The sequence below is a fragment of the Accipiter gentilis genome, chromosome W (genome assembly GCF_929443795.1).
Source record: "Accipiter gentilis chromosome W, bAccGen1.1, whole genome shotgun sequence".
NCBI lineage: Eukaryota > Metazoa > Chordata > Aves > Accipitriformes > Accipitridae > Astur > Astur gentilis.
This window is the reverse complement of record NC_064918.1, coordinates 39,624,301-39,641,855: the sequence shown is the minus strand read 5'-3', so window position 1 is coordinate 39,641,855 and position 17,555 is coordinate 39,624,301. Positions and strand designations below refer to the sequence as shown.

Here is a 17,555-nt window from a genome sequence, read left to right as displayed (position 1 = left end):
CATACCTTTTCCAAATATTTTACTAGTTCTTCTGGATCCCGCACTTGTTCAGGGGTGAATTTCCAAAACATTGGAGGTGCCCACTTTTCTAGGTACTTGCCCATACTACCCCATACACCCTGCCACTCATAATTATCCAGCCTTGGGGCACATCTCTGGGTGATCTTCTTAAATAGCTGTTTAACCTTAAACGAGAGGTGAACCACATTCAGAAGTATGCTAATTCCTAGCAGTAGGGCTAGGACCGTGCTAGTCCCAACACCCCAGGAGTATCCAAATTTTTCAAAATTGTCAAACAACATTGTAACTGGACTGAAGGAGAAAGGAGAGGGGAAGAAAGGTACCCCGCCCATAGACTGGTTTTCCATGGAGGAAAGATAAATGATATAATTATTAATAATTTCCCACAGATGGCTCCCGCCGTATAAAGGTGACAATGCTAAGTGCAAATACCGGATTAATCCCACAGCCGATGACTTTATCATACCATAAACCACTGTTATACCATACATCAAAGTGAAAACCTTAATCCACCTCCCACGGATGATAAGCAGTAGAAGAGGAACTATATACAGCAAGCGAGGTGATACATAACAGAGCATTAAAAGCCAGAGCAACAACTCTAAGAACACATAAACCAACATAATGAATGCTTGGAACAAATTTGTTTTAACAAGCTCTGGTCAGGTTTGTCGTTATCTCAACCCTTCGTGCCCCACGTTGGGCGCCAAAATGGACTGTCGTGGTTTAACCCCAGCCAGCAACTAAGCACCACGCAGCCGCTCACTCATTCCCCCCCATCCAGTGGGATGGGGGAGGAAATTGGGGAAAAAAAAAGTAAAACTCCTGGGTTGAGATAAGAACGGTTTAATAGAACAGAAAAGAAGAAACTAATAATGATAACACTAATAAAATGACAACAGTAGTAATAAAAGGATTGGAATGTACAAATGATGCGCAGGGCAATTGCTCACCACCTGCCGACCGACACCCAGCTAGTCCCCAAGCTGTGATTCCCCGCCTCCCCCCCCTCCCTGTTCCTATACTAGAAGGGACGTCCCGTGGTATGGAATACACCGTTGGCCAGTTTGGGTCAGGTGCCTTGGTTGTGTCCTGTGCCAACTTCTTGTGCCCTGGCTGGCCATGAGAAGGTGAACAATCCTTGACTTTAGTCTAAACACTACTGAGCAACAACTGAAAACATCAGCGTTATCAACATTCTTCACATGCTGAACTCAAAACATAGCACTGTACGAGCTACTAGGAAGACAGTTAACTCTATCCCAGCTGAAACCAGGACAGCTCTCATGGGGAAGGGAGCCCTCATCAGCACTGTGCCTCTGTGGGGGGCAGACTGAGCCCTTCTCTCGCTTCAGAGCTCAGATATGATTTGGCCAGGAGAGGTTACATGGGGAAGCCGCTGCTTAGGATGTGTGGCTGCCCAGGCTGTGTGGCTCTTCCTCTGAAGTGTCTGCCAGGGAAGTTTGGGGCCAGTCCAGAAAGAATTAGAGACTGGGCCTCAGGCCATCTCATCCTTCAGCCTGATGCTGAAGTGGTACCCAGAGTGAGGCAGGGGTAAATCTACCTGGGAAGTTGAAAGAAGTCCTTCATGCACGTCAGCGCTTTGCTATGCATTGCAAAGTCCCAACCACATGATGGGGCAGCAGCAGAGCAGCCCCTTTACCTGGCTGAGTTGTGGTAATCACTAATACCTGCTCCATGCTGGGATCTTACATCTCCCTTAGGGATGGAAAAGAGACATATGTGTCTAAGACCAGAAAAAAGTTTGGTCCTCTGTTCTGCTGGAGCTGCTTGCAGATCCCAATCCACTAAGCTCACAGCATCCTCTCGGGGCTCCCCTGCCTTTTGACAAGAGGCATTTTAACACAAGGCTCACTATGTTGGATCTGCTTTTTTTTTTTTTTTTCTTTTTTCTTTTCTTTCCTTGCTGACCAAATAGCTTGATACCTCCAGGGACAGCAAATCTCCTGTATATGTGTAATGCAGCAGCTTATCCCATTACCTGGTTATAGCATGAACCTCTCTTCTCTGATTTGGATATTGTCTAACCCAGGTGATATCTGTGAACTTATATTCAGGCTGAGTTAACCATGTGTCATGGTTTAACCCTAGCCAGCAACTAAGCACCATGCAGCCACTCACTCACTCACTCCCCCCTCACCCACCCAGTGGGATGGGGGAGAAAATCGGGAAAAGAATTAAAACTTGTGGGTTGAGATAAGAATGGTTTAATAGAACAGAAAAGAAGAAACTAATAATGATAACACTAATAAAATAACAGTAATGATAAAAGGATTGGAATGTACAAATGATGCGCAGTGCAATTGCTTGACACCCAGTTAGTCCCCAAGCGGTGATCCCCTGCCCCCACTTCCCCCAGTTCCTATACTAGATGTGATGTCACGTGGTATGGAATACCCTGTTGGCCACTGTCCTGGGTTCAGCTGGGATAGAGTTAATTTTTACAGGAACCTGGGAGGTGGGGGCATAGCCGGGGCAGCTGACCTGAACTAGCCAAGGAGCTATTCCATACCATGTGACATCATGCTCAGTATATAAATGGGGAGCGGGCCGGGGGGTGGTCTCTGTTTTCAGTGGGGGAAGTGGCGGAGCGTCGGGTCCCGGGTGGTGAGCAGTTGCACTGTGCATCACTCTTTTTGTATACTTTTTCATTAGTACCGTTGTTGTTGTTGTAATTTCTTTGTGTTTGTCCCAGTAAACTGCCTTTATCTCAACCCTCGAGGTTCCAGTTTCTTTTTCTTTTTCTCTCCTCCGTCTCCTCCCCATCCCACCGGAGGGGGGTGGAGGAGTGAGCGAGCGGCTGCGTGGTCCTTTGTTACCGGCTGGGCTGAAACCACGACAGCCACTTTGGGTCAGCTGCCCTGGCTGTGTCCTGTGCCAAGTTCTTGTGCCCCTCCAGCTTTTTCACTGGCTGGGCATGAGAAGCTGAAAAATCCTTGACGTGAGACTAAACACTACTTGGCAAGAACTGAAAACATCAGTGTGTTATCAACATTCTTCTCATACTGAAGTCAAAACATAGCACTGTACCAGCTACTAGGAAGACAATGAACTCTATTCCAGCTGAAACCAGGATACCATGTTAGTTCAGTTTAGTGCAGCTGGCAGTAATCTGGAAACTGGTACAGCTTGCAGACCCTTGGATAGACTTGCCTCTGTCAGGAATGGGATGTAATGCTCTGCTGGCAAACTCAAAGACCTGGCAAAGTGGGGGTTATATCTTCAATGGAAAGTGGTCAGCCTAACATTCTTCAGCCTGCTCTTAGCATGTGTGGGCTGCCATTGCCCCTTGGTCTTACCAGCTGATCTAGGAGTAGGTCTTCTTTCCACTGGAAACCCCAAGGAAATGCTGCTCCCCCTTCAGAGATGGGGCCCTGGGTTCCTCGTGAGTAGTGGCACTGGAGTTATGCAAGGAACCCCCTCTTTACCCTACCATCTCTGTTGCAAGTAGGTCGGGCATTCAAAGATCCTGTTCATGGGAGTGTTAGGACACCTGGATCCTTGTTTGGTTCTCACTGCTCCCAAGAATGGAGCAGAGGATCATCTGCTGGGGCTAACTTTAGGCCTTCAAACATTGATGGTATCCCTCTGAGCTCCTATTTGTGTGCAGTCCTGCGGCTCCCTGCTAAGAGTTATGCGAGAGTCCTGTATCCTTGTGTGCAAAGTTTTTGCGGGGGCATAGTGTCCCAGGGATTAGGAAGAACTTTGAATTCCTCACTTACCTAAAGTAAGTCAAATCCTTTCTGTATCAGATGTATGTGTGTTGTGGTTTAACCCCAGCTAGCAACTAAGCGCCACACAGTTGCTCGCTCACTCCCCCTTCAGCAAGATGGGAGGGAAGAGAATTAGAAGGGCAAAAGTGAGAAAACTCATGGGTTGAGATAAAAACAGTTTAATACTTGAGATAATAATCATTTAAAATTGCGATGAAAAGGAAAATAACAAAGAGAGAGACATAAACCCCAAGAAAGACAAGTGATGCAAATGAAAACAATTGCTCACCACCAACCAACTGATGCCCAGCCAGTATTTGAGCAGCGCCCTCCTGCCAGCCTCCCCCCTAGTTTTATTGCTGAGCATGACATCATATGGTATGGAATGTCCCTTTGGTCAGTTGGGGTCAGCTGTCCTGACTGTGTCCCCTCCCATCTTCTTGTGCACCCCCAGCCTACTCGCTGGTGGGACAGTGTGAGGAGCAGAAAAGGCCTTGACTCTGTGTAAACGCTGCTCAGCAATAACTAAAACATCCCTGTATTATCAACACTGTTTGCAGCACAAATCCAAAACATAGCCCCATACTAACTACTTATGAAGAAAATTACCTCTATCCCAGCCAAAACCAGCACACATGGACAGGTTAGCAGAATCACTCAAGTCCTAGCTTGGCCAGTGGTGGACAAAGAGGGTAATTCTCAAGGTCCTCTCTGCTGTGGCTGCCAACAAAATAAAGCAGTTGTGGCATCAAGTAGCAGGTCTGAGCTTTGCTTTCAATTCATCTTCTGGGAGCCAGCAACAGTTAAAATTATGAGCAGTTTTTTAGGAACTAGAATATTCTCAGGCTTTTTGTCTGGAGCTGGACTGTCAACCCCTCCCCTGGGCTGACAGTGTGGGATCTTAAGGTATTTGCAATGATCTGTCCTGGCCATGTGATGAATCTGAATAGAGAGAACACAGAAATCGGTGGCATCAAGCTGCCACCCTGAAAGTTTCTCCTCTTGCTGCTCTGCCTGTTCCCTGTAACGGAAGGGCTGTTTCATGGCTTAGATTTGTTGAGGAAACAGACTTCAGAACTGAAATAGCTTCACAGGAGAAAGAGGGGAGCTATCTCCCTGGCAGCTCAGTAGGAATGATTTATTATAGATTACAGCTCTGTTTAATTCTGTTTCCCTACAGTATCATACTGTTAGAGTAACTGAGCAAAATGCAGTGGTGCTTCTGGTAGGAAGGCTGCTATCAGAGGCCAGCCCTGTAGCAGAGGCTGGAAGCAAGGAGGAGCAGTTTACCAGGAAATGCCTGTGTTCATGTGCTGGTTGCTTCTGGGAAGGAAAAGGTATCTCACCCTTGAAAGTTTCCTTACTACACAACTCCAAATGTTGCTGATGGAGCTGCACCAGTGTGACCAGTAGTGAGAATACTGCCCTCCAGAGCCCAGGAAAGGTCTGACCAAAGTGGTGGTCTGGAAAGAAAAGTCAAATTCTGTCTTTAAGTGAACCTCCAAGTGTTTTTTTGTGTGTGTTATTTTGTTTGGGGTTTTGTTGGTTTTTTTTTAATTGGGTTGGGTTGGGCTTTTTTGCTACCAAAAAGAAAAGGTATTGCTTGTACAAATCCTTGTAAGGAAAGAGCAGGGAATTTCCTTTGTAGTGACCCTGCCTGAAACTCGATACATCTCAGATGTGTGTTAAGAGAGAAATTAAAAGATTGTGCCATAAAGTGATAGAGGATAACGAATTTAATCTACTATTATGTTGTCCTAGGAGATAGAGTTGGGGCAAGGATATTGGCAATAATGTTATACTGTAGGGTTTAGGGATTATTCCGTGTGGGGCCCGGACGATAGAACACCAATATGATGATTAAAGTCACCACTTTATTGAGCTTAGCTGATCATTTTTATACAATTCTCTAAGTTGTTTAGAAGCTTTGATTGGCTGCTGCATGCAAGCATTTGGTGTCCACACGTACAAGCATAAGCAGTGATTGGTTACATCGATACTGTCCACGCGTATAAACATAAGATAAAGTTAGTTATACTCACTCTGTACACGCGCATACACACAGGACATAATTGGCTATGTTAGCTAGAGCATGCGAAACTTGTCTCAGTCCAATTGGCCAAGATAAGCCCCTGAATTGAGGTTGTTTGTGCCAAGTTCCCTTTATTGTGGAATGTACACCTGTGTTTTTCTAATTGGGATCTTTCTTCTTCTATCTTCTTGTTTAGTCTGTTCAAAGCCTTCTAAAGGCGTCTGGAACACTCTTGTGACCATGAGCTACTTTCAGGCCCGATAACTAAGTTCCATGTAATTGAACCCTACATTATACTTTGCATAACAACAACAGCAAATACCACCTGAACATGCTTCCCTGGAGAGGGGTGAAAGGGTCTGTTTTCAGAGAGTCCCCAGGAAGGTGGAGCAAGGCAACCAAGAGACATGAGACTGGGGAAAGATGCCAGGAGATTTGCAGATGAGCAGTGCATGACAGCTGTGCATCTTCTTGCGGCATGAGCTCTGCTTTCCCATTCAGTGACCCAGTTGAACTGGACAATGCTGGGTTCTTAACCTCATTGCAATCTTGAGAAATGCTGTAAAGAAATGATAACTTTAATAACATCAGTGAGATGTCTGAACTGGAGCCTGAATGAACAAATCTTTATCGTTAGTTTCTCCGCCTACAAGGTAGATAGGTGGTGATTTGCTACTATGGCACCAGACCTAGGGATTTTAAAGGATGCTGGTGTGGGGGAGCACTGCTGTGCTCAGCTAGAGCAGGGGCTGTAGGTAGGACCTGGTCCTGGGAAGGCTTAACTGGTGAGCAGGGCCCCAAAGGGCTTTTGGAGGAGTGTGGTGAAAACAGAGAGGCTGAGGGCAGTACCTGGAAATTTATCAGCTCCTAGAGCTGGACCGGAGAATCCAAGTCTCTACTCAAATGCACAAAGCTTTTAAAGTAAAGAATGCAACATTCTGCTCTCAAGGAAAAGTCCAGTCCCCTACCAGCCTTTTGGGAGCCAGGGCGCTCTTCTGTTTTATAATGCTGTATCTAGGTCTTTAATTTGGTTTCTATGTGGCATTACCTTTCTTTTCTGGGCCCTACTAAGTTATGTGCATCTGGTGCAGAGCCCTGCATGTCCCCATCCCCTCTGGTGCCAGAGAACGCGTGGGTCAGTCCGTGGGGCAGATGTAGCCTAGCAGAGCTGAGTGCAGTCTGTATGGCCGGCAGCAGAGTGGGGCCAGCTTCTGCTTCAAGAGAGGTGGTAACAGAGGAGGCTCGTGATTCAGATAGTTGCTTAGCGCAGGACACCTCTGAAAACCCCAGCGATGGGGAGAGATAAAGACACCATCTCCCCATCGCTGAGGTTTTCAGAGGTGGCAGTACTGTTCTTACCCTACTCCCCACACTCTGTCTGGTGCTGGGGGCTGTTCACCCACTCCCCTTCCCTGGGGCAGGGACAGCACACCTTCACTCAGTTTCCCTGTGGCCTGGGGAACAGGGAGGGGTGGAGCGGGACCGGTAAGGGGCAGAGGGAAAGTTGCAGCAGCTGGTAGGAAATGCCAGTTTAGGGTGCTGCAAGGTGGTGTTTCAGGGTGCAGCAGTACAAGCCTGCTCTGTCTGCTGTGGAGCTGGCATTTTGGGGTGCTGCAGGGCTGGCATTTTTGGGTGCCGCAAAGCAGCCCTGCTCCATACTGCCTTCTCCTGTGCCAGGGATCCTGCTAGGGCAGGGAGGGCTGGCTGCACCTTCCATCCCCTCTGCATCCCCACATGCAGGGTGTATGATTACGGACAGTCCCATGGCCCTGCTTCCTCCAACATGTGACATGGGCTGCTGCTCGGGATGTGGGTCTGAGCTTATCTCAGACAAGGCAAGAGTCAGGAGTGCTGTTGCTGCACTCTTGCCTATACGCAGGCTATGGTGGTAACAGCATGGCATCCCTTGCTGTCTCTGCTTTGCATCTGGGCATGGAGCAATGGCTGTGCCTAGGGGCAGGAGCAGAGGAGTCCTTGAAGGAGTGGTGAGGGGAGCGCCCGTTCCCACCTGCTTCCTTCCTCACCCCTCTTCCTTGTGGCCCTGAATCTGCCTGCGTGGAGCATGTTTTGTAATAAACCTGCTGAACTGAGGACAGGCAGAGTGAGACCAGGAGACTATAAAGAGTTGCAAGCCCTACCCATGCCCACATTGCTGCAGCAGTGTGGGGTACAGGGTCCCCATATAACTTGGTAGTTGTTTGTACTGAGGATGAAGATGGTCAAAGACACGTCCCCCCCACCTTGTGTGTATCCGATGCCTCCTGCAAGCCACCAGCAGATTGTCAGCACAGCTCTTTTGTAGGTAGAGGGTAGGTCCACCTTCCCATGGATGTTGTAACCTGCCTTGCTTCTATGAAGCACTTTTTATTTGAGGCAGTGCCCCAAGGGTTAAGCCACATTCGTGGGGTAGGGTTTGTAGCAGGAACAAAGAGGGCTTTTAAGGTCTGTGGATAGGAATAGAGAGCCTTTCCCAGTGTGTTGAATTACAAGGGTCGTGGAGACCCTTTTGCTGGGAGGCAGCAGCAGTCAAGGTCCCTGTTGAAAGTGAGGCAGAAAGAAAAGAGATTGTGAAAGTCAGTGAGAGCAACTTCAAGGGGAGCTTTAAGACCAGAGTGAAAACTGAAACTGTATCCTGAGGTGAACGTATGTTAACACAAGGCTGGGAGCCAGGAGGCCAGGATTGTAGGCTTTGTGCGGGCCACCTGCCCTGGGATTTTTGAGTGGTTTGGCTTTGTTTTTTCCCCTCCATATCACATTTGCAGCTACCCCAACACACAGCACCTGAATTTGCAGCATCACTGGTGTAGCCAGCACTTGGGCCTCTCCGACCCACTCTGAGCTGGTGAAGGCTGCAGACAGTAAAAGGCAATGCCTGCAAGGGGGGAATCTCTCCAAAATGCAGAAGAGGACACAGTCCTGGGTGCCTGCAGGCACATTTTGCCTTGACAGAAGAGGGAAGTTGGCTCTTCAATGCATGCCCAGGCTAAAACTGGGCACGTTCATATGTAGTTAAGCAGGAAAGCCCAAGTCTAGCTGCTTTCCTGGCCCCTCGGTTTGGTATTGTCTGCTCAGGGTGCTTTGTGGGTGTGGCAGCACCCCACCCCCACCTCTTAGGAAATGAAACTTCTCCAGGCAGGGAGGAGAGGAAAAAAAACCCCAAACCCTAGAGGCTGCAGGTTGAAAATTGAACTGACCAATCAAGATGTGCCAGGTACACTGAAGTGTTATCAGAGTTCTAACTAACTTTTTACTGAAGAATAAATCTAAGTTTTAACACCTGTTGGATTTGATTGTGTGAGCCTCTGTAACAGCAGGGCACAGCACCAGAGGGGCCAGCAAAAGGAGCTAGGGAAGGGATGGATGGCAGAAACCTCTGTTTCCCTTCCCATAGCAAGGTGGAAAGAGGACACAGCTAGTTTCCATCCTGAGCTTCGGATGGCATCAGCCAGCCAGCCAGCCCACCCAGGACTTGTACAGAGGGCTGCAGGATGTGCTGAGTCAACAAGAGTATCCCCTTGCCAACGATGGGGGGCTGATCAGGGCTGCTGAGACAATAGGGGTTTCCAGCTTGCAGGAAGGGTGAGTGCCAGCTGCGAACCACGTGGTGGGCTTTCCAATTTTAGCAAACTTGGATTTGTGTTACTGACCAGAAAAGGCAGTTTAGTCCTTAAAACTTTCAGGCTGGGTTAGCAGGTACTTGGCCATTCAGCTTCATCCCCTGGCATGGGCTCATCTAAGCTTTTATTTAAAGAAATTCCACATCTGGTCCTTACATTGTATCAGATGACCTTGGATGTGATTTTTGGAACAAAGGGCTGATGCTTCATTGGGCTCTGTCTAGGACATGAAAGCTGGTCCCAGGGAATACTCCATGAGTCCTGGGCACCAGGACTCGCACTGGGTCACTGCAGCCACCACCTAAATTAGCAGCCTTGGGGCTGCTCTACTTTTTCAAGCACCATGAAGGGAGAACTGTAGGGAACACAGAGACACTGTGAGAAGGAGAACCCAGAAATGGAAGGCTTGGTTCAGGGCTCCCAGAAACCGTAACATCCTCTTTTCACCTTGGTAGATGGCCTGTTCTGACAGTCATGCTCTGTGTTCTGCTCTTGTAACCAGGAACCGTTTCAGCAAAAGCGTCAACTTTGTGTATTTCTTGCTGCTTAGCATCCACATTGAGAAAGCCTGAACTTATTCATCTGTTGTTGCCCCAAATCCTCTCTTCTCATCCAGCCTTCTGGCATCACCTCTGCTGGAGAAGTGTTGTCCCACAAACAGGGTTCGTTTACCCAGTGTGCAAGCCAATAACACAGAGTCAAGGTATTTTCAAATTAATTTCATTGATGCAGATGAATGGGTGCCTGTCTCAAGACAGCACACCCTTGTCTCAAAAATCCTCACATTTATACACTTAACTAATACATATTCATTGTTATTTTCCTTAATGATTGGTTCTTTCTTCTTCACCCCTCATGTAAATTAGTGCACAGACTCTGTCTTCTTCCTTCATTGTCTTCTTTTGAGTAGGTGGTCAATGAGTCAGTGGTCGCAGTCTCCCCCTGTAGGAATTATCTTTTGCCTACTTCTTCCCTAATCTTGGCAGTTCCAAGCGATTCTTCAAGGTTTATTGATCAGACAATCCATTACCTTTTCTGACATAAACATAAAGCTCCATTGTCTAGTAGTTAGTTCCTAAACCCTAAATCATGTCTAGTTATTGTTTCCCTTTTTAAAATATTAACTGATGGGGGTTGTACACAGGACTTCAGCAGCTCCCTGGTTATTTCAATCATATTATACATATTAATTGATAACAGAAGCATGCCACTGATGTAAAGGTGGGTGAGTAAACTGGCACCTCTCTGAGGATAGTTCCCAGCTTGCTGACCTGAAACATGATATTTGAAGGCAGCAAGGTCTTGTCACTGTACTTTGGAGGGATGCTCTGCCACTTTTCTTAGCCACCTGGGTTGCAGAAGGGGAACACAAGGCAGTTGCAAGGGATCCCCTCGGTGTGGGAGAGGTGTCAGAAGCAAGAGCAATTTAGCTGTCTCCTCTCCGCTCTTCCCCCCAGCCTGACTGGAGGGGGGTGTTGCAGATGGGGTGTTACCCCTCTGTTAGTCACAAATAGGAGGCTGTCAGGAAATCATCACTGTCTGGCTCATATCAGAGCAGTCCCCAGCTGCTCTAACTGGATGTAGGGCACATCCCTCAGCTTCCCCTTTGCTGGGGGCTACAGCAGAGAGCTGGCCTTGTCTAAGAGCTCACATAGGTGTCATGGTTTAAGCCCAGCTGGCAACAAAGCACCATGAAGCCGCTCGCTCACTCCTCCCCCCCCCCGGCCCTGGTGGGATGAGGAGGAGAAAATATAAAGAAAAGCTTATGGGTCGAGACAAGGACAGGGAAGGATTGCTTACCAATTATGGTTACAGGCAAAAACCAGACTCGGCTTGGGGAAAAAAAAAAATCAATTTAATTTACTACCAATCAAATCAAAACAAGGATAATAGAAAGTAAACCCAAATCTTAAAACACCTTCCCCCACCCCTCCCTCCTTCCCGGGCTCAACTCCACTCCCAATTTTCTCTCTCTCCTCCACCCAGGCAGCACAGGGGGACAGGGAATGGGGGTTGCGGTCACTTCATCACACATTGCCTCTGTGTCCTGGGTTCAGCTGGGATAGAGTTAATTTTTACAGGAACCTGGGAGGTGGGGGCATAGCCGGGGCAGCTGACCTGAACTAGCCAAGGAGCTATTCCATACCATGTGCCATCCATGCTCAGTATATAAATGGGGAGCGGGCCGGGGGTGGTCTCTGTTTTCGGTGGGGGAAGTGGCGGAGCGTTGGGTCCCGGGTGGTGAGCAGTTGCACTGTGCATCACTTTTTGTATACTTTTTCATTAGTACCGTTGTTGTTGTTGTAATTTCTTTGTGTTTGTCCCAGTAAACTGCCTTTATCTCAACCCTCGAGGTTCCAGTTTCTTTTTCTCTCCTCCGTCTCCTCCCCATCCCACCGGAGGGGGGTGGAGGAGTGAGCGAGCGGCTGCGTGGTCCTTTGTTACCGGCTGGGCTGAAACCACGACAGTCCTTTTTGGCGCCCAACGTGGGGCAGAAGGGTTGAGATAACGACAGATCTGGCCAGAGCGTGTTGAAACAAATTTGCCAAACGCATTTCTTAGATATATAGATGTTAGTCACAATGTTGTTCCATTTGTTTACATGGTGGCGTTTTGTAAGCTCTTATATGCTCTATGTATTGCCTGTAGTTGCGTATCTCATCTCTGGGAGAGTGATTGGGATTATCATTTTGCTGTACTGGGCAATGTCGACTTGTGAAATGATTACATCACTGATCATGAGGTTAAGCTGGTATCTGTATGAGGCAGTGATAACATTTCCATACTTTGGGCGCCATCTGTCGGATTTCATTGGTAATTACACCCCATCCATGGGGAAGTTAGGGGGGGATACCTCCCCCCGTCCGTTCACCTCCCTTTTCTCCTTCCGACTAATTACAACAGCTTTTGAGAATTTTGAATATCCTTGGGATGCACAAGCCAGTGTGCTGTTAGTGCTATGCCTCCTGAATATGTTTCAGGTCTTCTTTAGGGCTACAAAAAGGCTCTTTAAGAGGACCACTCAGAGATCTCCCCCAAAGCTGGATACTCATGGGTGGCACGGCATGTGGGAGCATGTGGGCAAGTATCTAGAGAACTTCTCACCGCCAGTGACTTGGAAGTTCACTCCCGAACAACTACAGAACCCTCATGAAGTGACAGAATATTTGAAAGAAAAATGCTGTGGCTATTCCAAAGACATACAACTCGCTGCACTGTGCTGGGCCCTGGCCAGTATCTACCAAACACTGCTTGATACTAGGCAGCACCCTCAGGGGGAAAAGATGGAAAACAGAACAACAGGCACCGTGGCTGCCCCTACCCCGACAACAGACGCCATGGCTGCCCCTACCCCGACAACAAGCACCGTGGCTGCCTCTACCCTGACAACAGGTACCGTGACTACCCCTACCCTGGTGACAGACACTTCAGCTAAACCAGAGAACCAGCCTGTGCCAGTATCAGTCGCCCCTGTACAGAAAAAGAAACACACAAAGAAATCAGTTCGCTTAGTGAGAGATGAAGATGAACCAGGGTCATCGCGAGAACAGGAGGAAGAGCCAGAACCTGAAATAATTACCCGATCTCTATCCATGAGTGAGTTGCGTGACATGCGAAAAGATTTTAGCCCCTACCCAGGTGAGCACATTGTTACCTGGCTGCTCCGATGCTGGGATAGCGGGGATAGTAGTGTGGAATTAGAGGGTAAGGAAGCCAAGCAGTTGGGATCTCTGTCTGGGGAAGGGGGCATCGACAAGGCGATTGGGAGAAAAACACAAGTCCTCAGCCTCTGGAGGCGACTTCTGTTAGGTGTAAAGGAAAGATACCCCTTCAGGGATGAAGTTACATGTCACCAAGGCAAGTGGACCACCATGGAGAGAGGTATCCAGTACCTGAGAGAATTAGCCGTGCTGGAGGTGATTTACAATGATCCAGAAAATGCGCAGTCACCCACAGATCCAGATGAAATCCAATGCACACAACCCATGTGGCGGAAGTTTCTACGAAGTGCACCACCAACCTATGCCAACTCATTGGCAGTAATGTCCTGGAGAGAAGGCTATGGACAAACGGTGGATGAATTGGCTGTCCAACTCCGGCAATACGAAGGGAGTCTCTCTTCCTCCCTACGGGCCTGTGTCTCAGCTGTAGAGGAGTTGTCCCGAGAGTTCCAGCAATTCAAAGTGGATCTGTCCTCCTCCTCACCTGTACAGGCCCGCATCGCAGTTATTGGGATTAAGCGTTCCTCTGCCCAAGAGAGAGGAGAGAGAAAGTACACTCGACGGGCTAACCTGTGGTTTTACCTGCGTGACCATGGAGAGGACATGAGGAAGTGGGATGGAAAACCCGCTTCAGTCTTGGATGCACGGGTACAGGAGTTGCGAGAAAAAGCAACCAGAAAAGAGAATTCTTCTTGGAAAACTGCTGGTCCAGTTTCCCGTGAGCAGTCCCCCAGACGCAGTAGATGGGCTGATCTCATTTCTGATCCCCTTGAAGGGACTTCTGATTCACGTGTGCAGAAAGTGAGTAACGGATATTCTAATCAGGATTAGAGGGGCCCTGCCTCCAGCCAGGTGGAGGAGAGGGACAAGTGAGTCTACTGGACAGTGTGGATTCGATGGCCTGGCACATCAGACCCACAGGAATATAAGGCTCTAGTGGACACTGGTGCACAATGTACCCTAATGCCATCTAGTTATAAAGGGGCAGAACCCATCTGTATCTCTGGTGTGACAGGGGGATCCCAAGAGCTAACCGTATTGGAAGCTGAAATGAGTCTAACAGGGAATGAGTGGCATAAACACCCCATTGCGACTGGCCCAGAGGCCCCGTGCATCCTTGGTATAGATTATCTCAGGAGGGGGTATTTCAAGGACCCAAAAGGGTACCGTTGGGCCTTTGGTATAGCTGCATTGGAGACGGAGGAGATTGAACAGCTGTCTACCCTGCCGGGTCTCTCCCAAGACCCTTTGGTTGTGGGGTTGCTGAAGGTTGAAGAACAACAGGTGCCAATTGCTACCACGACGGTGCACCAGCGGCAATATCGCACCAACCGAGACTCCTGATCCCCATCCATAAGTTGATTTGCCAATTGGAGAGCCAAGGAGTGATCAGCAAGACTCACTCACCCTTTAATAGTCCCATATGGCCTGTGCGGAAATCTGATGGGGAATGGAGACTAACAGTAGATTATCGTGGGCTGAATGAAGTCACGCCACCGCTGGGCACTGCTGTACCAGATATGTTAGAGCTTCAATATGAACTGGAATCAAAGGTAGCTAAGTGGTATGCCACAATTGACATTGCTAATGCATTTTTCTCCATTCCTTTGGCAGCGGAGTGCAGGCCTCAGTTTGCTTTCACTTGGAGGGGCGTCCAGTACACCTGGAATCGACTGCCCCAGGGGTGGAAACACAGCCCCACCATTTGCCATGGACCGATCCAGGCTGCACTAGAAAAAGGTGAAGCTCCAGAGCACCTGCAATATATTGATGACATCATCGTATGGGGCAACACGGCAGAAGAAGTTTTTGAGAAAGGGAAGAAAATAATCCAAATCCTTTTGAAGGCTGGTTTTGCCATAAAAGAAAGTAAGGTCAAGGGACCTGCGCAGGAGATCCAGTTCTTAGGAGTAAAATGGCAAGATGGGCGTCGTCAGATCCCTGTGGACGTCATCAACAAAATGCAGCTATGTCCTCACCGACTAATAAAAAGGAAACACAGGCTTTCTTAGGTGTTGTGGTTTTTTGGAGAATGCATATTCCAAATTACAGTCAAATTGTAAGCCCTCTCTACCAAGTTACTCGGAAGAAGAACGATTTTAAATGGGGGCCTGAGCAACGACAAGCCTTTGAACAGATTAAGCAGGAGATTGTTCACGCAGTCGCTCTTGGGCCAGTCCGGACAGGACAAGATATTAAAAATATGCTCTACACTGCAGCTGGGGAGAATGGCCCTACCTGGAGCCTTTGGCAAAAAGCACCTGCGGAGACCCGAGGCCGACCCCTGGGGTTTTGGAGTCGGGGATATCGAGGATCTGAGGCTCGCTATACTCCAACTGAAAAAGAGATCTTTGCAGCATATGAAGGAGTTCGAGCCGCCTCAGAAGTGGTTGGTACTGAAACACAGCTCTTCTTAGCACCTCGACTGCCAATGCTGGGCTGGATGTTCAAAGGGAAAGTTTCCTCTACGCATCACGCGACTGACGCCACGTGGAGTAAGTGGATCGCACTGATCACACAGCGAGCTCGCATAGGAAACCCCAGTCGCCAGGGAATGTTAGAAGTGATCACGGACTGGCCAGAAGGCAAAGATTTTGGAATGTCGCCAGAGGAAGAGGTGACACGGGCCGAAGAAGCCCCGCTGTATAATAAACTGCCAGAAAATGAGAGGCAATATGCCCTGTTCACTGATGAGTCCTGTCGCATTGTGGGAAAGCATCGAAGGTGGAAGGCTGCTGTATGGAGTCCTACACGACTAGTCGCAGAAACTGCTGAAGGAGAAGGTGAATCGAGATAGTTTGCAGAGGTGAAAGCCATCCAGCTAGCGTTAGACATTGCTGAAAGAGAAAAGTGGCCAGTGCTCTATCTCTATACTGACTCATGGATGGTGGCAAATGCCCTATGGGGGTGGCTACAGCAATGGAAGAAGGGCAACTGGCAGCGCAGAGGTAAACCCATCTGGGCTGCCGCACTGTGGCAAGATATCGCTGTTTGGATAGAGAAGCTAGTGGTAAAAGTACGTCACGTAGATGCTCATGTACCCAAGAGTCAAGCCACTGAAGAACATCAAAACAACCACCAGGCAGATCAGTCCGCCAAGATTGAAGTGTCTCAGGTGGACCTGGACTGGCAATGTAGGGGTGAGCTATTTATGGCTCAGTGGGCCCACGATACCTCAGGCCATCAGGGAAGAGATGCAACATATAGATGGGCTCGAGATCGAGGGGTGGACTTGACCATGGACACTATCGCACAGGTCATCCATGAATGTGAAACATGTGCTGCAATTAAGCAAGCCAAGCGGCAAAAACCCCTGTTGCATGGAGGGCGATGGCTGAAATATAAACAGTGGGAGGCCTGGCAGATTGACTATATCACACTCCCACGAACACGCCAAGGCAAGTGCCATGTGCTTACAATGGTGGAAGCAACCGCTGGGTGGCTGGAAACATACCCTGTGTCCCATGCCACTGCCCAGAACACTATCCTGGGCCTTGAAGAGAAAATTTTATGGCAACACGGCACCCCAGAAAGAATCGAGTCGGACAACGGGACTCACTTCCAAAACAACCTCGTAGACACCTGGGCCAAAGAACATGGCATTCAGTGGGTGTATCACATCCCTTATCACGCACCAGCCTCCGGAAAAATTGAACGGTACAATGGACTGCTGAAAACTACATTGAGAGCGATGGGGGGTGGAACTTTCAAGCATTGGGATACACATTTAACAAAAGCCACCTGGTTAGTTAATACTAGAGGATCCGCCAATCGGGCTGGCCCCGCCCAACCAAGAGTTCCACATACTGTAGAAGGGGATAAAGTCCCTGTAGTGCGCATGAGGAGTATGTTAGGAAAGACAGTCTGGGTTAGTCCTCCCTCAAGCAGAAGCAAACCCATTCAAGGGGTTGTTTTTGCTCAAGGACCTGGGTACACCTGGTGGGTGATGCAGAAGGATGGGGAGGTTCGATGTGTACCTCAGGGAGATTTGATTTTGGGAGAGAATAGCCAGTGAATTGGGCTGTATGATATTTAACTGCTAAATAACCTGCCAATGCATGTCATTGTATCTATAGTGTCTATATGCCATATCAAGGGTATTATTGTGAGAATTATTCAAATGACTACAGGATGGACTTTTGAAACTGAGCCAAGTACAACAGCGATAGAACTTGATCTGGCACCCAGCAATTTCCTCAAGATCAACATCTTCGACCTGCAGACCAAGGGCATGAGTTACACCAACTGTACTAGCCACAAGTTCCAGAGGCAGCGTACAACAACCCAACATCTCACACCATCTCTCTCTTATCCTGAAGAACTGTTACAACAGATAGAGCCCCAAAATCGATGGACACATTAGAGGGATAGCCCATAGGCTAAAGGAACACCGTGTGCGTGTGTGCGAGGTCAGGGGGTAGAGTCCATA

The 17,555-nt window shown here is 48.5% G+C and overlaps 1 protein-coding gene across 2 annotated transcripts in view; it reads left to right on the top strand.

The window, feature by feature from the left end:
- Nucleotides 1-15,241, top strand: part of LOC126035221 (uncharacterized) — a 249,702-nt gene extending 234,461 nt beyond the window's left edge. The window contains exons 3-4 of one of the 2 annotated variants that reach the window (XM_049793454.1): nt 11,759-13,927; nt 14,741-15,241. In XM_049793454.1, coding sequence (XP_049649411.1) covers nt 11,975-13,927; nt 14,741-14,860 — 2,073 coding nt within the window. In that variant the 5' untranslated portion in view covers nt 11,759-11,974 and the 3' untranslated portion in view covers nt 14,861-15,241. Of the gene's footprint in view, nt 1-11,630; nt 13,928-14,740 lie in introns of those variants that run through there. The other variant, XM_049793456.1, reaches the window with a different exon arrangement.
- The last annotated feature ends 2,314 nt before the right edge of the window (nt 15,242-17,555 follow it).